This window comes from Catharus ustulatus, chromosome 10 (genome assembly GCF_009819885.2).
Source record: "Catharus ustulatus isolate bCatUst1 chromosome 10, bCatUst1.pri.v2, whole genome shotgun sequence".
NCBI lineage: Eukaryota > Metazoa > Chordata > Aves > Passeriformes > Turdidae > Catharus > Catharus ustulatus.
The window spans coordinates 15,718,453-15,743,418 of NC_046230.1; the positions used below are offsets into that span (position 1 = coordinate 15,718,453).

The window sequence follows — 24,966 nt, forward strand, 5'->3', positions numbered from 1 at the left end:
GGCAAACTTTATATATTTTTTGATACAAAGTGATAGGCGTAAAGGAAGGCTTTACTCTGGTTTTTGTGAGTTATCTTCCTTTGCTAGTCTATTATTTAAATATTTTTGAAATTAATTTATTTAAAACGAAAATCGTAAGACTCCTGCAGTCAAATGGCCCTAGCTTGTGCAGCCAGTTCACACACTGCTTGTGTCCAGTTTCTCTGCCAGTTTCTACACTGAAACTTTTGCATTAATAAGCAAGTTTCAGATGCTAAGAATTTCTGGTAATTTACATTTCTAATAGATTGCTTTGCAAGAGAAGTTACATGAGGTAGAAGTATGAAATGAGAGCAAATCTGCTGGTCTGACACTGAAGACCTTCCTTGATATCTACATCTACCAGTGGCTTCTCCACTCTGAATGCACAACAAATGAGCAACCTATCTCCCTACCACAAAAAATATAACATTAAGAAGCATACGAGGTTCACTCTCATTCTACCCAAACTCACCTAATAGCTGTGATGCTAAATTCCAGCAGAATAGTGAGGGGTGATCAACATTAGTCAAAAAAATTACTTGAAATTGGATCTGCAAAACATCCCCTTCAATGATTAAGCATTAATTACTAAGACAACACAATTCAGCAAAATTTTTAATTGCTACAGTGACTGCCAAAGCAGCTTTGTGAATAACTCCACTGCATCTCTTCCCTCCTTTCACAGCCCTGCTACTCTCAAAGACACATGGTTACTCCACATTCCCCTAGCAAGGGGGTAACCCACAGCTAACAAAGCACCTCACTGGAGTCACAAATATTTGCATCTCTATAGAATACACATACCTGCTTGCAGGTAGTGCAGTAGTGGACAGTACACATATGACCACACATTTGCCTACATGAAACTAAGTTGATTGTATAACCTCAAGCATCAGAGCAGCTGAACACTGCAACAGTGACATAACCAATAGTCCTTCCAGGCAGTTCTATTCATTACACCAGAATGTATGCTCCAATGCTGCAGGCAAAAACCTCCAGGACTTGATATAGCAAAAAAAATCTTCAGCATATGCTTAACTTTTGGCAGCACTGTTAACCACCACCTGCTCAAGTCAGTGTGCCTCTGTGTAAGGGAATTGGATAACTCAAGCCTGAATTTAAGATCTGATTTAACCTGCATTTTAATGGACTCCAGAAATGAACCATAAGGAACACATTCAGGTTCTCAACAGCAAACCCACCCCACCACATAATGCTCCTGACTCATGCACTTTGGTCTCTGATACTGAGCACCAGAACCTGCTGTGCCCATGGACTACTTTAAGTAAAGTCTGGGTTGGCCATTTCAAACCACCTCCTAGCTTGGTGTGGGGGATTCAATCTTCCTGCAGTCATCTGCCTCAGGCTCAGCCAAAGAGGAAAGCTGCTGTGTTTCCTATTAGCCTCCCAGATCTCACTTGTTTCAAGTTCACATGTTGCAGCATGCTCCATCCTACCAGCCAAACTCCAAAAGCTCTAATCAGCTAGAGGAAACATTGTCTGGAGTAACCAGACACCAATTTTTAGTGCATCTCACTGTCACTTTTGTCCCCTGCTGAAAGCCAAAGGGTAATGAACTCAGCCACGAGGGAAGAAGCAGAGCAATGCATAAAGGTTGCTCAATTAAGACAAAGTAAACAACAAAGCAAAAATCCCAAAGCTCTCCAAAATTAGTCTGCTCCCACCAATTCTAACCTGGTTTCAAACCCATGAGTCAGCAGTAGAAATCGCAGACAAGCAGGTCAGATCTTGCAGCCCCATAGAGAGTAGATACAAGCTTTGGGTCCACTGCAATTTGTGATACAGACACAGGTTCAGTTATCTGCACACCAGCTAAAGATCACGGGAAGAAGCAGGGTACAAGGAAATGCCTAATGTAAGATGCTAGGACATCTAAAACTTATTTTAGTTCCTTCATCTGCAAATAAGGGGATTTCATTAATAACCCAGGGGAAAATGAATGAGTCACTCATACAGTATCTGTTACACCAGAGGGAAGCCAAGCTGGACAAGAGAACACATTAAAAAAAAACCCACCAACAACAAAGTTGATCCAGCAATATAGTCTTTTCAATCAGCAACATCTTAAGCCTGCACATTAGTGGCAGAGTCAGCCCCAGAACTATCAGGCACCCTGCCACAGACTGCACAAGCCATTCAACACCCTGGAAAGTGGGACACTTTACTGGATGGTGACAGATTTCCACCCAAATTCTGGCTCATGCCAAAGGACTGGCCTACTTGTAAAATACCACAGGGTCAGCACATTGCAAGGGTAAGAGTATTTATGTCAAATACTGGCCCATCTTCCCAGCTAGGGCATGGCCAGGCTCACAGGAAATGCAAACCAGTTTTGCACATTCAATCTGATTCAGGAAAGAAAGATCAAGCAATTCAAAGCTGAAAAAAGGTGTAATGTCTTGTGACCTCTCATTCTAAACACCTTTGCCCACATTTTCTATCCTATTCATTCTTTCTTGACTTAGGTTTCAGATACAATAGACTTGATAAAAAGAGCAAATAATCCCTAAAGAACTTCACATACAAGTATTTTTTTTCCTTGCCTTCCTACAGTGCTACGGTTTTGTGCTGTGACCAAGTGCAGGACCTCTCCCTGACTGTTTCTGGAGTGGGGAACTGGCCAATGCAGCCCATGGAACAGGGCTAGTAGCTAACTGGGAGGCCAAAGGGCTCAGCTGTGAGCTGGAATAAATCAAAGGGCCACCAACCATGTCAGTAAATGAGTGCTCTTCTGGATGCACACCCTCAACAAAGACCGCATGGCTCAGACGGACAAAGGCAATCCCTCTTCTACTCACTTTGCTTCCCCTCCTGTTTCTTCCACCTGAGGGAAGGTGCAGATACCTCCACATCCTTCTAATAGATTATTAATCACACCTATGGGAGGCGAAGGAAGGGAAGATGGAAAGTATTAAATCTGACAGGCTCTCAAAGTGGCAGTGCCAGTGAAATGAATCATTAAGGTGAGTAATTTTCCTGTTTACTTCATAGGCTCTGAGCCCCCCCGCTCCTTCCTCCCTGCCTAGATGTGGGCAGGACCCATCAAGGCAAAGCTTTGGAAGCAAGCAGCAGCGTCCCCAATTTCTACATAAATGCTGCAGGCCAAAGAGCAAAGGCAAGTTCCAACTGAGTCCTTGACAGTAATCAAGCACTGCGGCGCCTCTGGTCTTGTCTTGTGCATACCTTGCAAGTAGCATCATGTCTTCCCAGGGAGATTTCACTGGCACAGCACGCAAGCGCCTTGTTCCTTGGCTTCTAGCTCAGAAAAAGAAAGTCCCAAAAACACACACACACGCCCCTGCTTTTCTGCTCCAAGGGAGACCATTTTCCTCTACATCTTCAGTGTACTGTTAGAAGCCCTTTCAGAACAAAGTTTTGAGTTTGCCAGAAATCTTTTGTTCCTGTGCAGAAAGGGTAGTGCCAGACCCTTGCCAAAATGGCATTGAGATTTCTCTGTTCACGTCCAGGAAACTATCCTGAGTCAGATCTTATTACATTTTAAACTAAGTGCAAGTACCAGCAAGTCTCTTCCATGATAACAGCCAGGGCCTGTCCCATTTCCTGATCACATTACGCTCAACTTCCAGAATTACATCTATGCAAATATTGTTCTCCTGCTTGTCAAGCATTTCATTGACAATTAAAGTGAAAAGCCAGCAAAGCTTTTCTGGCCAGGATGGTGAGCGAGGCAACAAACTCGGAGACACCAAGCAGGGACAAATGTTCTTCCTCTACATGAGGACCACCAGAAAAGGGCCCTCTCTTCCCAGACAATAGAGAATCCGCACTGAACCAAACCATTTCTGCAAACATCCCTCAGTCTTCTGGAATCACTGACACAACGAGGCTACACTCTAGTTCTGAGTCACAGTGAAAACATAAGGATTAGGAAAGACAAAAATTACACCTAACTAAGCAAGTCATAGTTTTACTGAGAACATAAAGTAACTCAGATCTAAGTTAGATCAATAAAGCATGACAGCACCTCCAGAATACTTAGGATGAATGGTGACTAAGTCAAACCTTTAAACCTTTTATTCACACAATTAAGCTTTGGGGATGCATTGCAAGAAAGTCAGCTATTACCAGGATTTGTAGAGTTCTGGGATCTGTGTTTTACCCAGACCCTCCTCCTCCTTAGCCTTCTCCTTCCATCCTCAATGACCTAGCTAAGCACAGTCCTTGAGTCAACTCATGTGGTTTCTCCTCAGCCTACTTTCAAAGTCAAGACATGATTCAGCAAGGTGTTTAAGCAGATGCCTACCTTTAAGGTTGGGAACAGCCTTGCTGACTCCAACAGAACCCAAGAGATTTCACTGGGAATATTCACGTGCTAGAGGTTATGCACTCACTCAAGTGCCTTACTGAACTGAGACCTTGATTTTCCTACGTACCGTGGGAAACAATTCATCAAGTTCCAGAGCTGCTGCTGTAGCCATCAGGACATTCCCCGCTCAAAAACACAGCACCTCGCCCCCAGCCAGCCAGTGAGGTCAATGCTGTGGCATCTTCTCTGCTAGGAAGATCAACAAGCCCATAGCAGGTTTGGGGTACTCCATTTTGTCTCATACCCCCTGGAGCTGTACAACTGCAGCAAAGGGAAGCAAGCTGCTCCACAGAACAGCATTTAGAAAGGGAGGAGTGCTTGCAAGGAGTCCAGAAAATGTTAACAGCAGTCCTTCCTCAGGGACCCCTCAGAGAAATAACAAATCTTCAGCTTCACATCTCCTGTCCGCTAAGAGTAGAGTGTAAAACCACATCCCAGTGAATATGCAAGCCAAAGGGAACTGTGCAGTAACATGTCACAGAAGAAATGGAAGGCTTGAACATAGCACAGTTCAGATCTCTGATTTTTAGGCTGCTCTGAAATTTCAGCAAGAAAGCACAAGAGTATAAAGTAAGCTTGCATGGACCTGGATACACTTCACAGGCAGATCTACAAAAGCCTGCTACATAAACTCAAAAAGAATGACTACCCAAATACTCAATGACATAATAACAGATCTATAAGTTATTGGAAATAGATTATATCAAGTCTCTCAATACCTAGCAACTGATTTATTTCACTTGGTACCAAAGACAATGCCATCTGCATGATGTAACTGGAAGCATAACAGGAATTCATGTGGATTTAGATGCAAATCCTTGCAACCACAACCTGAAGATAGCTTTCCAAGGAAAACACCAAACAGCCTTTTGTCCCTGCAGACCTGACTACTCTGCACTGCTTCATTTGCAAAATGCAGGCTCTGAAGACCCCAAGCAACAGATGCTTTGTGAGAAGACTTAGCCTATTCAAAGCAAGACTGCTTTCCCAACCAAAATGCAGTCTTTGTTACTGGATAACAATGAGAACAGGAATAGTTCCCTGGGAAACATAATTTTAAAGTCAGATTTCCCAACTAACCACACCCAATTAATAAGTAATGCCATGTTTTTGAGTGATTATGGAATCCCAGATTTTTCACCAGTTTCAATTTTGTGACTTTATCATCACAGCAACAACAAAACGGCAACAAAACCCCCTCATGGTCTTACACAGGTGGCAGATAACAAAAGGCAAGCCCCTTCCTCACTAAAAAGGACTAAAACAAAATAGAACAAAACAAGACAGAGTTGCAACATCAGACGTTATTCACTCACACTGTCTGGCACTCCCATTTTCCTTACAGCTCATATGTGGTGCATCAGAGAAAGGTGCAAAGTCTCCATGGACAGAACAGGCTGTTGCCCTGCACAGTGCTGTGCAGGTGAATTCCTGCCCTAGCAGAAGGCAAGCTTTGTTCCGAGATACCTACCATGAATCTCATAAGCCTGCACCACTGCAAGTGCTACCAATGGTAACACTTAAAAGCATCCTCTTAGCAGCTCTGAGTGTAACACTGCCCAAATAAATGGCAGGAGAAGGGCTAGGACTAGCACAAGTAAGCCATTTGCAAGTGTAGCTTATTGAAGACAATCTACTGGAATCAAAGAAGCAAGGACTTGAAACCTGTACAAGTTCACTGCCTTACTAGAATTTTACCAGCCACTATGTAGAGAAAGACATCCTTAAACAATCAACTCTATCCACCAGCTTCTCAACTGAATAACAGAAAAAAGTTCACAGGGAAGTAAATATCTAGCTCTCCAGCTGCAGATAGCAAAGCACCGGGATCCACAAAAACCCTGAATAGAATCAGAGATATTACAAAACACGCAAGGATGTGACCATGCTACTGCTGTGACAGACAGCTGTTCATTATTGTGTAAGGTAGAGTGCAAGGCTCTTTTGCACAAAGCACTGCGTTACAGGAAAAAAAACCAAAACAATTTTACAAAGTGCAGAGGCAACAGATTGAACCACTCCAGAGGGAGGCACTTGGGAGGAAGGAAGATGGTGAGGCAGGAGAAGCCCTAGCCACAACACACCATGTACCTGACCCTGAAGGACACCAAGGAGGAGAGACCCAGCTAGACTGTAACTGTTGCCATGTACTTCTTATTTAAATGCAATTTGTTTAATCTCAAATTGGATTCAACCATCAAAGGCTCTCTTCTGCAGCACACTGACAGTTCGCTCTAAATCTCTGCACCTTTAATCCTTTAATTAGCCAAGAAAAATGCGATCTCAACTCTTCCACCAACCTAAGCTAATTTTCTGCATGAAGCTTCCAACTCCTGTAGGTTACAGGTTTTAGCTGCTTGTGTAGCCAAGGGGAAAAATATTAAACAAAACACACCCCCAACACCCCATTCCCACAGAGTCTGATGTGTGCTGCTCCAAGGAGCAAGCTCCTTGAAAATTCTTTGCAGAAACAAGAGGGACCCATCTTCCCACTGCAGTAGTGGGCTGGGAGGCATAATTACATCACCCAATTCAGATAAAGAGCCAACAGAGGTTTCTGGGAACAAGGCAATGTTTGCACAGGACAGGGATAAAACTGGAGTGTTAAGCCAATGATTGACTAAGAGTGACATCAGTGGCTTCAGCGATCTTTCTCAGTGACTTTGGGATGGGAACTCATAAGCAAGCAAACAGACCACCAGATGGTCAATCACTTTAGAAACTCTTCCCAGAAGAGGATTTCTCCAGAGATGAGCCCTGCTATTTCTCAAAAGTGTCACAGCAACCCAGCTGTGAAGGAAGAAATGGAAGACTGCAAAAGCCACCAGAGCATCAGGACAGAGACCCATTTGGGCAGCTTGAAATACCTATCAGGCCCTTCATGCAGCCCCAGCAACAGCAAACTCAAGGAAGGAGAAGAGGGCTACCTAAATCCTTCTTGTCTGGAGCCCTAAGCATGTTGGAGTGAGGTATAATCTACACCTGAACACAGCCTTGACTGTCTCTGGATGAGTTGGCAGGGCAAAGCAAAAGGAAACAGTGCTCATGGTCATGGTGCAGCTACAGGGACTGCTGGCTGGCCACATGCTAACGCTGGGTGTGACATGCAGGAAAAGAAGTTCAGGCACAGCAAGCCATCACTGCACAGTCCCTAAACCATCACATTCCAGCTGCAATGTGCCAGAGCACTACACAGACACAGCACATCTTTCTAGGCACAGCCTGCATGTCCATGCAATGCTGCATGGAGCCCAAGGCCATGCCTCCCATGTGTGCTTATCTGCCAAGTGTGGACAAGCTGTAGGAGGCCCTCCTGGTAGCTGGCCAGGGAACACATGTGAGCAGCAGCGTCAGGAGTCATAAGGGACTTAACAAAGGCATGAAGACTTGGGAGTAAGAATAAACTCCCTCTGAAGAGCCAATGCACAGAGGAAGAGCCCTGTCAACATCAAAGGCAGAGGACAGCCATCTGTGCATCTTGCAGTTCTTTAATTTGCCTCAGTGTTGAGGTCTTGACAAAGATCAGCACATGACCAGGGCTGACCCACCTACATAAGCACTTTTGGTGAAGCCATAGCAAGATTTGGTTTGAGAAAAAGGGAGAAAAAAAGCCTCAACAGTCTGCTGGTTTTTAGCACTAGCAAAATACTACCCAGGCAGTATTACAACCCCATCTCTACCTAGAACAGAACATTGGGAATGCAGGTCTCTTTCCTCTGAGAGAATTTTAGAGGCACAGTGTTCACACTGACCACCTTAATCAGCCCAAGTGAGTCTTCCTGTCTGCCCAGGAAGAAATTCAGCCCATTAGACAAGCAAAAAGATCTGAGTTGCTACATTCCACTGACAACAAATCCCAGGCACACACAGTCGCACCTTCAACACCCACACTAGCTACACCAGAAATACAGCTGCATGTACATCTCTGGGGTTGTCTAATAAAAAAAAAAAACCCTCCAAACCAATGCAGAGCTCAATAAGATGACGAGAACCATCAGTGCAACAATAGGAGAACCTCAGCATGACAGCCTCTATTGCCAACCTCACCACTCCAGCCACTCCTGAGTCATGTAACTGTTCTCCACTGCCACAGGCCTTCAGAAAGAGGCATTTCAAGTGCACAATTAAAGGCAGGCAAATGAGCTCTGCAAGCTGCCGTTGCAAGATGTTCATGCTACATTCAGCTACTACAGGACAAACAGGACGGGAGTAGCTGGACTGGGAAGCTGCACTCCAGGATCCAGGGAGCCAGCCTAGTCACTGAATCTCTGCACCATCTTTGACCAAATGCATTACAGAACATCCTTCCACCAACAGTCCTCAGGCCGAGCACAGAAAGTAGCAAACTAAAGTTAGCAGATTTGCTCCAGGTCACAAAGCAAGCTCATCTCACAGCATCAAGATGAGTAGAGTTTTTTCTTTTTTAAGAAAGGAAAAAAAAAAAGAAAAATTGTACCGCACTCGGAAAGCGGCTAATCAGATTATTGAAGTACTTAAAAGTTTAATGAAGAAATCAAAGCTATTAAGCAAACATTCAGCTTGATGTCTCTTTTCCTTCTTACCCACCCTTCCTCAATGCATTCAAAACCTCTTTTTGCTATGCTATAACATGTTTGAACAGGTACTGAGATACAAACAAGTCTTGGCCCCATCTCATACAGAATGGATTGGTTGCAGATGTTCTCCTGCAAGCTACATCTTGCCTCCTGCAAGAGCATTCATCTCCAAAACACATCATTTCACCTAGTTTGCCTGAAGCCAAAACTCAAAGGTTATTTAATTTTTAATATTTTTTATTAACTCTAACGTACCTACAGCTGTGCAAGCAAAACCCTATCTGGTTTTTCAAGGCACAAAGAGGCGAGCAACTAAGTTTAGATAAAAGTAACCAAGTTGGGGCAGTCATCTTTCTGCTCACCTCTGCAGGAGCCAACAGCAATGTCAGGGGTGCAATAAAACAAAAACCTGCTATATTTCAGAGAAGCCTGACATATTTCACTATCTTCCTAGGACAAGTCAGACATGAGCTCATACAGTGGCAGGTGAGTCAGTGACGAGTCAGACGAGCTCCTTAATTAAGCTTTAGGGGCAGATGATCCCTCGAAGGTGTAATCAGATTGGTATGGCCAGTGGAAAAAGCGGTAGGGGGGGGCGGGAGATGAAAGAAAAACATTTTTAAAAGCTGAGTGAACTGCTACATCCTTGCTGAGCCATGCTGGGCAGGCTGAAGGCAGCAAGGTGCCCTGAGACCCCAGCATGCAGGAATACCTGGCCATCCTGCACCACTCCCTGGCAGGCAGCACCTGCCTGCGTGCTCAGTTCTGCTCCTCCAGGGAGCAGAGAAATGCTGACTTCCCCAGCAAGCAGGTCACACTGGGGTCACTGTGGACACTCTGCCATCCTGGATGTCTGGGGTGAGGAGCTCCCCGTTCAGAGGCAAGGGTTGCCAACAGCTCTGGCCTGTGTGGTGGAGAGGGAAGAGGTCACAAGTCAGTCATTCCCAATCACTAACAGAATCAATCTTAACATGCTGCCAAGCCACTTCACTTAAGAGAAAGGCCCCATTAATTCTGTGTTTCGGAAGCTTCTCTGAAATGAACTGCAAAACATGCATCAAAATATCAGTGCACCGAAACAAAATAGCATCATTAAACAGATTGAGATCAAGAGGGTAACTAAACAGCATCAGAGCATTTTCGCTCTCTTGACACCAGACATGCAGCATGGAAATGGTTTTCCTCCAGCACGTGTTCCTGCAAATTCATTCTGGAACTCATCTCGCCCCTGTAGCTGCTCTGCCTGTGCTGCAGCGCTCCCTCAACGCCAGCAGCATCAGCACAACCCAGCTCTCCCCATCTTTATCTTGCACAGATCAGTCTGCTGAAAAACAAGCCCAGAAAGACTCCAACCTCAAGAAGCATGGCAAAGGAAATGGGTAAAAATGACTCAGAGAAGTCAGCACACAAAGGGAATGCCAAATAAAGGTCAAATTTATGACTCCCTTATAGAAACTGCAAAGCAATCTGTCCACATGCTCTGTCTTCATCAAACCCCATAGAAATAATAACACTACTGAAGATTTTCTAGGGCCTCACCACTTTCTTTGTGAGTGCCAATACCCTAAGAGGTTTTATTAGGATATCTAGAAGTGCACAGACTCCTTTCTGTTAAAGTCCTGTTTGTTCATATGCCTACAAGAACTCACAAAGTATGGGTCTAAAAAAATGACTAAGAATGAGTTGTATGAGAGGTTTGCAGGAGAAGAGATGGGAGACAAGGAACTCATTGCAAAACCAGCCACCACCCTGCTGATTAACGAAGAGGGATCATTCAGTGCTCAGACACTGGACAAACACCTCATGGGAAGGACTCTCTCTCCCACCTGTGGTGATGCTGATGCTCCAATGCAGACAGGACGCACTGCCTGCCCTGCTGTCTGCTCTGCAAACACCCTTCAGGCTGGGCACCAAGCCCATGGCTCCACTCCCATCCCTTCCCCACGGGAATCCCTTCCAGCCCTGCCCTTTACAGGGGGGTCCAAGGAGCTGTGGGTGAAGGTCTGATAGCAAAGCTGGGCTCACTTCTCTCCCACTGTAAGGTCAGGAGGGAGCCAGCTCCCAGCCACAGCTCACACAGTTGAGCTAACGAGCCCCGACAAGTGGCAGGGTGAGATTGTTAAGGCTCAGCACCACAGCACTGGTACAGCACTGTGCTCCACCTACAGGAACAGGCTTTCCCTCTAGCCAATAGCCCCCAGGAATTGTCAGGAATTTTCACACCTGGTAGGCCCAGTGGTGGTAAAGCTCAGTATCTCAAGCAGAGGAAGCAATAACCCAAGTGAAAACAGAAGACACATTTCAGTTGCCTCAGAAGTTAGTCTGTAGAAAGACTCTGATGTCCTCCAAACAAAGCAAAAGAAGAGGCCTGAAAGCTAAATCTAGTGATAGGGCACACACAGCAAGTAGCAGTGTCCAGCTGCCCCCCTCAGGCATCTCACATCAGGGGTCTAAGTGTTTTACAGCAGGAGATCACGTTTCTATATTAGAGGGTGGGTATGTGGAAAGGGGGAAGAGGGGGAGTGGTGGCAGAGGGAATGACTTGCTCAATGTTCCCCAGATCACATCTAGATCACAGGGCAGGAGCAGCTCCGAGGCTGGGCCGGGAGCCAAAGGCAGGCAGTGTTGCTCCTGAGCAGAGCATCTCCTCTCCCCAGGAGGAGAGCTGGTGCACCCCAGGGCACAACACGTGGGGAGGGGAGCCCCAGGGCAGCGTGGCTATCAGGGCTAATGGGGAAAACACCAGGGCCATAAAATGTAGACCCAAGTCCTAATCTCATTTGTTTAGGAAAGCCAGGTCAGCCTTCAGGTGCTGTTTTCCTGTTTCCTCTAGCAAATTTTTCACCCTCCCACAAATCTGAATTTAGGTGGACTTCAGCAGTTAACATGTATCAGCAGACCATAAAACACTACTTCCTATCAGACATGTAGTATTTTGTTCTGTTAAGAAAAATCACAGAGTTCATTTAAAGAGAAAGAAAATAAAACAAATGAGGGAGAAGTAGCACTCTCCTCCTGTGGCTCCACCAAGTTTTGTTTCAATGTTTAAGTGTTATCTTGAACAACTGGAAACCATAACGTTTGTATCAATACACAGGTCTATTTGCAAGAGGATCTAAGCTCTTACTTGGGCAGCTATCCTGCTGTGTTTACAATAACAAATCTGACACACCTGCACATAGCAAAACCTCATGAAAAGATTTCCATTGCATAACAAAGTTCATGCTCTCTCTACACAGAAGCCATCCCTACTCAGGACATTTCTTTTTAAAACAAAGTAGGAATTTCTTCACAGTATATGGCCTGCCAAGAACGGCAGCTAAACCCTCAGCACACAGAGCACCACCAAGGCAACACACAGAATTATTCTTGCTTCAGCACACCTCCAAACTGCTGTGTGCTCTGAACAGAGCTGGCAAAGACATATCTATGACAAATGCTGTATTTCAGCTGACCTAAAGAAAGGAATGATCATCTCCAAGGGCAATCTTTGTCTACACAGTGAGCAATACCTCTTGCACCAGCCTCCCTGAAAAAATTTACCCAAAAGCAACTTATTCACCAGCCACTCAAATAGTTTTTTGCACAACCTTTTTTTTTTTTTTTTTGCAGAGTTGAAATATCTTCTAACAGTGTTCAGTTGATGCGGTTTAAGTTACAGAGATCAATGGTATGGGGGAAACTGGCAATCTATTAGGAAACCCTCCTTGCCCTGGAGCTGCTGCCTCCCTTCTGGGCCAGCAGCCGTGACCTTTGGAAAGGTAAGGAGGCAACTGTGCCGATGCCTCTCTCAGCTCTGCCAGGCTGCTTTGCATGCCTAGCACTTGTGAAATCCAGGAGAGCTCAGCAGCTTTTGTATGCCAGCCCAGAGGGAGTCCCAGTGTCAAATGCTACCAAAAAAAAAAAAAAAACCCAAACAAAAAAACCCAAAACACAAAACCTCAAAAATACCCAAAAAAAAAACCCAAACAACACCCCCCCAAAAAAAAGTATGAAAAAAATCTCCACTCCAGAAAACTGCTGGTTTGGAAACTCTGGCACTTCTGGCACCTTGGTTTCCCTTCTCTAAAATGGCGACTCCATTGCTGATTTGCCTACCAAGCAAAGGTGTTTGCTGATTATGGAAGTAATGTTTGTGCAGCACTTTGAAGATTTAAAGTACTACATTAATCCTACATGTTGTTCTTAGTAAAAGCCAATTTTTAACTGAGAGGAGGGAAAAAAAAAAGAAAAGCCGATTTAAATGGTGACCCTTCCCTACTTCAAGATGTTCACTCATCTCCCAACATCAGCTATTCTTATCTGTAAATGTTTTTTTAACCCTTCATTCTCACAGTTCTCAGAAACCACAAATCTCATTCAGCTTTTATTTGAAAAATGGCTTCTTTCCAGGCTGTGGCTGTTTCTTGTAAAGTTAATTCCTTTGGTAATAGTGCTGGAGGCACATTGGTATGTTTGGTGTGTGTACGTACACATATATATTTTTTTCCCCTTTTCACACGGTGTTGTTTTTATATATGTGTAGTGAAAGATACCTAATCCAGGATTATGATTCTCTTTATTCCTTTCTCATGAAAGTAGGTGGGGCTTTTCTGTGCAAACAGCATTGATGAAAATTATGTTTAATTATGCTTTTTCCTCTCCACATAGACAAAAAAAGTCTCCTTAAAAATCAAAAGAAATTTTTTGCACCTAATTTTTACCTTTTGAGTTTTCCATTAAAAATAGCTAAAACCTCAAAACGAATTTTCTGAAGAAAAAATTTCTAATGCTAACAAAACTAGAAATTGCTTGCTCAGAAGAACAGAGGGATCTTCTATTTTGGGGACACAACTCCTCCCCATTCTGTGTTCTAATGCCTCATGGTTTTTCACCTGCAGATCCCAGGAGGAATGTAGGATCCCCATAGTGAGCACTAACTCATCTCCAGTTACTGTGGGAGGGAAGCAGCCACAAACATTACAACCAAGAAGGCAAATCCTAATGGAGAGAGGCCACTCACACCTTCTGATGCCTGCTTTCTCCCAGCAGGGCAGGCATGCTGGGTGCCCCACACTGACTGTGCTGTTTGAAGATCAGGGTACACACTCAAAGCAGGAAACTCGAATTTTCAGTTCCCAGTGCTGACAAATACCAGCTCATACAGTAAGTAAACAATTTCCCCTCTCATCCTTCCCGGGCATCACTAAACTGCACAGGGTACAGACCCTGCTGTTCCTTCCAGCATGGTCCTGCAGCAGGGTTCAGCACTGTCACCATGGAGGGCACTGGTCTAGGAGAGCATAGAGCAAAACTCCTGCCCACACAGAGAGGCTATGCTGCCTTAGAAGTATTTACAAAACAATCTGGGACATAAAAAAGGGGAAAAAAAAGAGCAAGACAGCTTACATCACAAGGTATTTTCTAGAAACTGCTCCACAGGTCTGTACTGCTGCTTGTAAGGAGTAACAGAAGATGTTAACTGGTAATAAAAACAAAATATACATGACAAAGATATTATGGGGAAAAAACACAATTACATTCTAATGGGAACCTAATGCACTGAGATCTCATTTTACTCAAGCATAAAAACCCAAACAGAAGCCAGCAGTCCCCTCCTGACTGGTTCTCACAGGTGAACTGGTTCTTCCCAGCTTTGTGAGCTTGAAAACACCTCCCTGCCGTGAGAAAGGCACCTCCTTCAAAGACAACAAGCCTGGCTCCTCTCTTTCCAGGTAGATGACCTAGGACAAGTTACTTATGCGTGAACAGCCTTGGTGCTAGGCCCTGTAATGTCACACAGAGGGAAACACCTCGAAGCTCCTCAAGCAAGAGAGCACAATTGCCACCTCTCCCTGCAGGAGAGTGACAGTGGCAATTGTCTCCTGCCCTGTGCCAAGGGCCCACACTGCTGGGAGCAGCCTCTCGAGGCAGGTACAGCTGCTGAGGGCTTCAGGAAGCCAAATCCGAGCCTCTTTTCACCTGAGACAAATGGCCAAGTTCAGCAGCACCGCTGGTCTGCCATGCAGGCCTCAGCTCAGCGTCGGCGCACAGCGTCCCAAACTGCAGCACCTTCCCCTCCTCCTTCCAGGCCTCTTCTCCCCCTGTGGATTACAGCATCTCGCACCATCCTCTCTGCCCTAACAAGTGGGGGCTATCACCAGTGCAACAAACCCTGCAGGCCTGAAGACATTTACTAGCAGAGCTATGCCCCCGAACAAACGAGTCTCTCACAAGAACCTTTCCCAACTGCCCCGAGCAAACAGGCAAAGGCCACAGCACTGCTGGTAGGAGCTTCTGAGGAGAAGAAAACCCAAAGTCCTGTAACAAGGCCACCTTCAATCCCCTCTCTCCTGACAGCTTTAAATACAATGTTAAAGGGTGAAATCGGAAAGCTTAAATTGCCCTGACAACCACACCACCAAGGAATCAAAGCTAAGATTTCACAAGAACACTCACTCAGCACAGCCTTACACATAATATTCATTGAGAGAGCCAACAGCCTTTTAAAAAAAGTCTGCACTTATGATACTGAGAGATAATCAGCAGTCAGGCCATACTGGACATGACCAGAGTCACTGAAATGATGCACTATTTGAACAGATTATTTAAGAGAACACTGAACACATAATTAGGAATTGTTGAGTCAAGGTACACATCTAATTGCCCTCTCACTGCTTCACTATGCTTATGCACAGTCCTCTAATTCATTTTATAGAGACTGACAAAAAATGTCCCAATGTGGATCAGAATACAGAATGCATTTAAAATAAAAATGGAATGAATCCATCTGAAATAGAAATACTGAGATAGCCCAGCCAAGGAATCTGTTCTCTCAACCACAAAAACCTGTTATTGCTTGTGTAGACTAATTTAAGCGCATTCTTTTCAGCTTCCTTAAAATGCAGTTTTTCCAAATTCACTAACCTCAGCCAGCACAATCCACTTATTTTTTTCATGCGTGTCTCACACACTATTATCCAGCTTTGCTAGCAAAGAGTCTGAAATCTGAGCATTTTCTTATGGTTGTAGGTACAGCTGAGTTTATTGAGAAGAGGAAAAAAAACCAGTGAGCCTGCCTGGAACATGGATTGCAGCTTTGGAGAGCTCCATGTTTCATAACAAACTCTGAAAGGACCAACCCAGCTCAGCTCCAACCTACTGCAGGGCATGAGAATAAACTGCTAAACTCAGGTATTGCCAGCACCTGAATTATGCAAGTCTTGCAGGGCTTGGTGTCTTTCTTCAGCAGAATCAAAATTTGCAAATAAATTTCAGTTTTCATTAAAAAACTTAAAGCAATTTCTGCCTTCTTGTGACTATCAAGAAAAGTTTTAAAATATTTAGTAGATGCACCCTAAAGGCTCAAAAATGCGGGAGACAATACAAAGAACCTGTTTGTTTAAAAAAAAAAAAAAAGTCTCATGGCTTATAAGGTGGTATCTTGCTTTTGGGGATGGGTGGATCAGATTAATCTTTTGATAGTTTGCATTTGGCAGCAACATTAACTTTTATTTACCTTGACGTACAATTTTAATTTTTGCTTTCCTACTGCACTCATGCTTTCCCCCATTTAACAGACTCTGCTAGTGGCAGGTGATTGCCAAATATTTTTTAGGGGGGGAAAGGGAGTGCACTTGTTTATTTATTTGAGTTCTGAGTAGGTGGGGAAGGTCAGTACACAACTTCCACAAAGAAAAAAAAATCTGAGGTGGCACACTTTTGAAATGCCTTTTTTTCTTCTGCTGCAGAAACAGGAGCATATACTAAAATGCATGGGCATATGGGAATTCTCCCACAATAAGTGAGACACTATTCTGCTTAAGTTCTTACTTCATCCAATTCAGAAGGCTTCTCCCTCAACCTCAACAACCTCCTCTCTGTCTCATCCTTACAAACAGTAACTGCTTGTTCCTTTGCAGCGTAGTTTTCAAGAAGGTTTTATTGTATGAAGGTGCATGCAAGAAACTTGTTCAATTTAGACTATAAAGGCTTTTGTTTTCAAACACTTCAACAGAGCTTCAATTGTTGAAGACTTTGCTTCTGAAAAGGCTGATTAACCTGCTCATAGTCTTACTCTCATTCTGAGGTCATTAATTAAAAAAATAATCAAGGATGCTTATAAAGTCCTCTGCAATCCAATCTCAATTTGTCATCATTAATTAGATCAACATTGCATACAAATGAGACCTAACCTGATTAGACAGCATGTTTTACTGGAATTCCTACTTAAGGTCATGAAAGACTTCAGAGAGAAAATTTGCAATATTTTCAAAGTGAACTGCTCATACATATGGAATAACCCTGCCACCTAGTATCAGCTAGTGTTTCTCTTTGTAATTTTGGCCTTTTTTTGTCTCCCCCCCACCTCCTTTAATTAGGAGCCCATCACAACTTGAACAGAGAAGCTGCCACATTCATCTCCCTTCCGGCACAATATTACACAAATACTGCTGTTTTGGCAAAGGGTGTCCACTGTCCTAGCACAATAAACCTCCCCCACTGCAGAATTTGGAGGAGAAAAAAACTTTTCCAGGTCTGTTTTCAGAAACATAACATTTAAGTAACCAGCAAGTATGCCCTCTGCTTTCCCCCACATCCAACAGAAGTAACCTTGGGATCTAAAGGGCTTGGAAACCTGAAGCACCTTTACAGGTCTCCAATCACTCCATTAAAGGATGCACTCTCGCTTTTTGGAGAAATAACCCATTCCTCTCACTCAGCTCACTGCCCTCACTCCCATGACCTAATCTGACATGACTCAGCCCAGAGGCTCAGAGGAGCCCTGGTGAAGCACCTTGTCAGGCACGACAGCAGATCCTCTGCCAGGCACCACCAACCCCTTCCCAGAAGCACAAGCTGAGTCAGACTGGCTTATCCCCTCCATAAAGGGGGAAAGCGCAACACGATGGATTTCCTTGCTTAATATTGTTATCCAGGTAACTGCAAGATGGAAAACAGGGAAAAAAAATAGAAAACTAAACCAAACAAACTAAGAAACAAGGTTTTCAAGTTTTGGACTCTTAATAAGGGTGGGGCCATCAAGTAATTAAACTTTTAATAGGTCACTGCAGTGGAAGAAACTCTTCCAGTTGGGTAAGTTCCTAATCCATCATTAAAAAAAAGACGACAGGCATTAATCAAAGTGTATGAAGTCACATGGGGGGGGAGCAACTCCAAGAACTTGCTCTTGCTGAGAGGATGGGGCAATCACTCCTCCTTTCATCAACATTTCATGCGTGTTTCCACACTTCTCAGGACAACAGTGGGAAGGAGAGCCTTCATGTCCTTCCCCACCCACCCCACTGATAAAGCTGTCGAACACAGATTACCAACTGCTCAAGAGCTCATGTGAAATGAGTTGGTGGATTAATTAGCAGAAGGGCAGAGCTCTGAAGATGGATAGATGCTCTATTTTGCAAGGCGTATTGATTGAAGGTCCCCAGCCAGCACCACAGGACTGTCATAATCCACTGTGAACGTACAGCACACTGCCAGCTCCTGCATGAGCAGCTAAATCTGGGTCACTTGGCTCACTGCAAGGACACCTGGACCACACTCCCTCCTCCCTACTCACACCGCTATTTAAGAGCCCATTCCTTTAGTAAAATGCATGGACTTAGACCTGAACACGCTGCAATGGGGAATACACTTTCACCTGCTGGTCCAGATCACAGCAATTAAAAGGGAGGGAAGGCTAAAAGCCTTTTCCCATGCTGCACACATCTGACTTTCTGCAGTCACCAAATAGATTAAGGAAAAAAAAAAAACTAAGTCAGCATGTAATCTGAGCTTTGGCCACAACCTAGGTCCACATTAAAATTCAGCCCTCACTTCCACCCCAAAAAGCCACTATCACTGATGTGAAACACCTCATTTAAGCTTTCCAGTAGCTCTCTTGCCTTCATCTCTGCTGGAACAACCTACTACATACATTCAAACCTCGTAGTTGAAAGGACAGCATCAAACACTCTGGCTCCTTGCAGCTGCGTTAGAGAATTCTTTGTAGCATATGTAGCAAAAGACAACGTCTTTTCATATCTCCTTCAAAGGACCCTCTCCAGAGCAGCTAGCAGAAACCCAAATCAGCATTTTCTTGCCCTAAGAAATGTCAAGTAGAACTGACCAACAGTTTACTTACCTACAGGGAACTGAAAATAAATACTGTGTGCAGCGTAACAGGAGAAACAAGGACATGAAAGCAAGTGCCAACTACAGCAAAGCATCACTCCCCAGGCTGATGAGTAAAAAGTGCAATTTCAACCTCACTTAAAAATACCTCACCCTTTTATGCATAAGCAAATGAAAATTTGGTTGTGACTGGACCTATTACATTTTAACCTCACTTAACACGATTTTCTGAACAAAGTTATTAATGTCAGCTCTAGACACATTTTACCAGTAAAGGCTTTTAAAATACAAGGGATGTAACCTTACAGTGATCTGAGGTTATATGGCATCTTTGAGTTGAGAGCACAAGGGCTCTGCTGGCAGCAGTAGCTGGGAGGTTTTTATTTAGTTGCATTTGCAGCTAGATTGTATCTGAGATCAAAGCAGTTCCTCAGATTAAAAAGAAAAATAAAAAAACCCACACAATTTTAATGTTCTTAGCTTTTGGTAAAAAGTCTTTTTTTTTTTTTTTAAGAAAAAAAATTAAGTCCCTGCTTTTATTTGAGCAGCATGGGGCAGGACATTATTCGCTGCATCTATTCCAAGTGCCTGCAGGAGAGGAAGGCAAATATTGAACATCTTTAGGACAGCAATATTCTCCATTATAAACATCTCTACTCTAGAGCCCTGAACCACAACAGCTAGATTTACAGCTCCAGCAGTGCTGTGTCTTAGCTATGAAGAGCTATTAAAGTCTCTAGAGGTTGAACACTCAAGCCAGCACCATCAAAGATCAAGAGTTGGCCCTCAAGTTCCAAGCATCTGCATTTTTTTGGTAAGAAAAGCAGTGTTCTGACAGCAAAGTTTTAAATAAAAAACCCAAAACACAAACCAACAACAAAACTCCACAATTAAACAACCCACCCCCTTCAATGAAACCCCAAACATCACCCAGGGCTGACCCAAGCTGGTGACACACTGGGGTTCCCATACCAACTGCAAGAGGACAAGGACACAGGGAAATGACAGCCTCACACTCCATGGGTCTGAGCAAGGAGCACCACTTCCATCCTGCTGGCACAGCCCTGCATGCCAAACCCCACACAAACCCACGGATGCTGAAGAAAGCCAAGGGAAGCACGGAGGCAATGCTAGTGCCCACCTCAGGTTTTGCTCCAGTGCTCCTGCTAGGCTCAAAAAGAGAGCCACTCGTTCATCATGCATGGTGTCTACGTGACTGGCTTTTTGCAAGGCATTTTAGTCTCCTGGGATTTAGTGGTATTACTGAGGGTTAAATTCCCACCACACCCTCTCAGAGCAACCAAGATAAATGTCTCCCTTCTGTGTGACACATCACGCCCTGCAGAGGACTCAGGTCACTTTGTTCTTGCACAAGCCTGGGGATGTATCACACAAATAAAGTCACTACAGGCAGGGGGACCAAAGCCCATGGAAGGATGCTGTGTCCTTACCGTCCATGTCGCTGACTTTGCTGTGCTGGACTGTTGAAATGATACATCGAAGCTGTGAGGTCCTGGGTAGTCTGTGTTGGACGGGATGGCTGGGGAGGGAGAGAGGGCGTCAAAAGTGGAGCTGGGCTGGGCATAGGGCGAGGGGGCCGTGACGCTGTTCTGCGCGTGCTCAGTGTTGTAAGGGCTGGTGGAGGAAGAGCCATTCTGGATCTGCTGGTCCATGCTGTTCAGGAGCCCCAGGTTCGTGTACTGCGGCTGCAAAGAGATGCACAGGAGCGTTAGAAGAGCTGCATCAGCACAGGCTGGCCACACATGGTACAGTCTCCACCATGGAGGATGCACATCATCTCAGCACCGCTGCTCGTGTCACACCAGGAGGCACATTTGCAAAGGATATCCCCCTCTTTACCCTGGTGACTGAAACAGAAAGGAGTACAGCTGCTCACAGTCACACACAGGATCAGCAGCAGAGCTGGGAAAAGAGCTGTGCATAACCAGGTAATCTGCAGGGCAGAAAGGCATCGCAGGGAGACAGGCTCACTATGTCTAGCAACACCCAGTCAGACCTTCTCAGAGGTACTGCTGTACCCTGATAAAAATCAGCAGGTTCATTACAGTGCAACTGCCTCTAACTTGTACACCATCTTCACCAGCCTCATGCTCTACATAAAAATCTGTGGATCTGATCCCACTACACAGGATGACATTAGGACCTCTAACACAGGTAGTAACTGTGCTGAAATGTGACTCACTGGAAAAACAGTTAGGTGCCACCAGCCTATCTGCACTATGTATTCAACTCCCAGAGACCAGTCACAGATAGAGAATTTTAATTCTCATCAAGTAGAATGGAAACAGCATGGGTGGCTGCTTCTCATGCTTAAGAACTATTACTTGTACAGTTAAGTGTAGTTAACTAGTAGTAGTTTAGTGCTACATAGCACTTAAGTTGCCCTCGAGAACAAACAATATATGAAACAACTAGAAGCCATCCAAACCAAAAACCTTTGGGAACAGAGTAAAGAAAAGGCAAACATTTCATTAAGGACAGGTTAATAGGAAAAAAAAATAAAATTGAATACCCTGAATTCAATGTTTAGCTCTGCTTCCCCACCTCAAAGAGATGAGAGAGGAACGCAGTTTAGAGGAAGGTGACAAGAATAAGCAAATCCTTTTAATACTATCCTTTAATGTAGCAGTAGATAACAACTTTTCAGCCTGGAAAAAAGATCATGAGGAGAAAGGTGGAACTTGGTATAACAGAAGGGGATAAACTCCTAAATGACATGAAAAAAGAGCAAATACAAAATTATTTTTCATGTTCTCTTAAAAGAGGAGTTGGGGAATAAGAAGCCATCTCGAGGAGAATTTTGGCTTAAACACAATTATTCTTCACAACAGAGTTATTCTTCAAAAAACCCACAAATAAACATGGAGTTTTTTTGCCAAAAAATGTCACAATAATGAAAGCCTAAGTTCAAAAAGGCAGGAGACAAGTTGTGCTGGAGAAAAATTCATAAAGACAAGTGTATCTGATATTGAAATTCTGAACTACCAACACTTGGAAGCTGGGAAAGTATTCTGGAGAAAGTTACACAATTGCCACTCATTTTTAATCCTCCAGAGAACATGGCACTAGCCAGAGAGACAATGCAGCAGACAAGTGGGACTCAGCCAGGTACCCCAGGTTCACAGCCTCATCCCTGCATGTGTCCAAAGGGCACTAGCTGTGCCCATCTCAGGGTAAGCAGCATCCCAAAGGTTTATGGTGCCCATTGCCATCCAGCAGCTCTGGGCTCAGCCAAGAGCATGCAGTAAATACAGGCACATGGTTCTGCTGTTAGCTGAAGGGACTCAGGCTCTTCCTCTCATCCAAAGCTCCAAGCAGCCCACGTCCCTCAGCATCCTACAGCTCCAGTCCCACCCGGAGCAATCAAGCTCACCTATCTGTCAGTATTTCAGCCAGTCTGCTCACAATTCCCCTCATCTTTCCAACAGTTATTCTTCTTATCAGCCAAAAAGCAAAGGCTCCCTGAGTCAGAGCACCAACCACAAGATCCATAACAAAAAGCTTTCTCAATACTGGGAATCCCAGCAGTCCTACTGAAGCCTTGAGCACCACATCACTCCTCCAAAGGCATGAAAGGGAAGGGCACAACCTCTCTGCTGAGCTCTCCTGGGAACTTTGGATAAGACATTTAACACCCAGCTTTACCAGTCATTTCAGCCACAGAGGAAAACAGGATGGTCCCTTTGCAAGGATGAAGTGTCTTCCATGTGCCCAAAGATTTCACACTCTCAGCTGTACTTCCAGAATGGAAGTAGAGAAATTTAATCCACCCACTGCAGCTCTTCCTTAGGTTTATGTTTCACTAGAAGAAGCTAGTATTTTCTGGGGGTTTTATTAAACACTCAAGGTGAGGCTGGTGCTCATAGGACCTTCCAGAGATGGATCAGCTTGCTACTAGGACCTGTGCTTTGAATGTCTGGGCAGGGGGAAACAGCGCAGAAAACTACATTTTGGAAGCTGGGACAGGCTGCAGAGAGAAGGGAGAGTTGGTTCCCTCCCTCCCTCGCTCTGTCAGCGAGTTGCTGTGTCCTTGGGCAAGGCACCTCTCCTCCCCCTCCACCCTCACCCTACTGCAGGCAGCAAGGTCTGCAGGGCAGGGATTGCTCCTCACCATGTAAAAAGCCCTGCACTTAATGGGCCTCCTTTGTCTCAGGCCTGCAGGCAGCAGAGTAATAAAAGCAATTATATATTGAGTCCTAATCCTGGGTGAACCAGTGACTCAGGTTAGTCATTTGCCCTCCCTGCCTCAGTTTCCCCCTCTGGAGCAGTGTGGATGTTATTAGTGTCCAGCATCCCTGTTAGATGGGAGAACTTGTATTTAATTAGACTCAAAGCTAAACAGCTGATGGGAGAGAGAGCGATCCAGACTGGTTCTTCTTCTCCAAAAGGAGATTGCAGCTTTGGCAACACAGATGACAGTTATGTCTCATCTCCTGCAGGCTATTCACTCAACCAAGACCTATTTAACGGACTTTTGGTACACGTCTTCCCTTGAGGCTAATTCCGTACAGAAAGAGCCAGAATTCTGACATGCTGTACTAGGAAAAGTCTTTTACCTGCTCAATAATTTTGCATTTCATCAAAAAACAACCCTCCTGCCCCAGAATACCCTAGTGAGACCTGAAGACTTCTCAAAAATGTTAAAGTATCACTCTATTGTTTCATTCCTCATGGAGATTATAATCAGACACACTCCCTAACCAGCAGATGATGAGAAGACAGCTGTGATGAAAACAGTCTCCTACACCAGCTCAGACATACAGACAGCAGAACAATAGTGTTTCAGCTTTCACTTAAAAACTATTTCTCTAATCCCAGGCCTCTTAATGGAGAAAGATGGCCAAACAAGCAGTCGGTGTTAACAAGACAGCACAGTCTGGAAATGCTGAAGGTGCTGCCTGGGATCCAATTAAACAAAAATAATAAAATAAGTGCCCCATTAAAATTTAAGATATCCTTAAGATATTCCAAGATCCTTTTCATTCCTTTCAGTCCAGGGACCATCTGTCTAAATGTTATCAGCGGAGCAGCCATTCCACTGCATTTATACACTCACATGCCACAGCCGAATGCCGTGTCCCCATTTGCTCTTTAAATAACTATTAATCTCCTTGCACTTATCCTCATGCTGACACGAGCAGCTGTCAGACTCCCCTTCTGCCGCCTGAGTCCCCCCAGCCTTGCACCTTCCCTGGCCCCACGGTCCCCTGGCCAGGCAGGTGCTCCATCCCGGTGGCAAAGCCACCAGGTTTGCACACACCAGCTCCAAGCCCGGTCTCGCAGCTCTGCCCCAAGGCAGGCGCGCAGTTGTTTGCGCTCAAGGGGTCAACACCTGAACTGCTTGCAAGGTTTTGGAGGAATCTGATAAGGCTTCGGGAGGCACACGCCTTCTGACAACAGGACAATTAGAGGGGCAGCAGGCTCGGGGAAGGCACACGCAGGAATTCACCCCCTTGGCCCCAGCAGCGCTGGGGATGGGGAGAACAAAGAGAGGCTGCAGACTGTCTGCAAGGTACTGCCCCTCGGGAGGGGGCTGCAGGGCGTGTGTGTGCACACACCGCTTCCTTTCACCAGCCACTGAAAGGAGCACAACAGCGTTTAATCCAGAAATTAGTTCTTGGCAGGTTGGCAGCCCAGCATTTAACACATGCTCATATTTTGCTGGGGGGTCGTTTTAAATGACTGAAATGTAGCCCGGCCACTGATTCCTGATATAAGGAGAAAGAAATCAATTGCATATAAGGCTGAAAGGACAGATTATCTAATTTTCAGTGCCTTGTTTTGCTATTTTGTTCCCTCTACCAAGTTTCTGAAATTATTAATGTCCCTGAACCATCACAAAAAACCTCCAGGCAAGTATAACTGCAAATAGAAAGCTACAATTAGATCTTGGACTAATGTATTTCAGAA

General features: G+C 44.7%; 1 protein-coding gene across 3 annotated transcripts in view; it reads right to left on the reverse strand.

The window, feature by feature from the left end:
* Positions 1-24,966, reverse strand: part of TP63 (tumor protein p63) — a 98,044-nt gene that overhangs the window by 25,480 nt on the left and 47,598 nt on the right. For all 3 annotated transcript variants that reach the window (XM_033068713.1, XM_033068714.1, XM_033068712.1), the window contains one exon: positions 20,487-20,741. In XM_033068713.1, the coding sequence (XP_032924604.1) occupies positions 20,487-20,741 (255 nt within the window). The remainder of the gene's footprint in view (positions 1-20,486; positions 20,742-24,966) is intronic.